The following is a 250-nucleotide window of genomic DNA, read 5'->3' as shown; positions in this document are numbered from 1 at the left end:
GCACCCCCCCCCCAATAAAAAAATAAAATAAATAACGCCTAACGAAGGACTTCCTCCCTCCGCGCCCCTCCTCCAGTGCTCGGGGACCAGAGGACCAACCAGAACCCGGCTCTCCTGGCCTTCGGCATCCTGTTCTTCCGCTGGCACAACGAGCAGGCGCGTAGGATCCAGGAGGAGCATCCCGATTGGCAGGACGAGGAGGTGTTCCAGAAGGCGCGAAGGATCGTCGTCGCGCATCTGCAGGTGGGTC

General features: G+C 60.4%; 1 protein-coding gene across 1 annotated transcript in view; it reads left to right on the top strand.

Annotated features, from left to right (window-relative positions):
* Positions 1–250, top strand: part of LOC119585016 (dual oxidase-like) — a gene marked incomplete in the record, with an annotated part of 144,657 nt that overhangs the window by 76,690 nt on the left and 67,717 nt on the right. The window contains 1 exon segment of the mRNA XM_037933631.1: positions 77–243. Coding sequence (XP_037789559.1) covers positions 77–243 — 167 coding nt within the window.

Source organism: Penaeus monodon, chromosome 19 (genome assembly GCF_015228065.2).
Source record: "Penaeus monodon isolate SGIC_2016 chromosome 19, NSTDA_Pmon_1, whole genome shotgun sequence".
NCBI lineage: Eukaryota > Metazoa > Arthropoda > Malacostraca > Decapoda > Penaeidae > Penaeus > Penaeus monodon.
The sequence above is the reverse complement of the archived record's forward strand: the minus strand, read 5'-3'. Positions and strand labels throughout refer to the sequence as shown.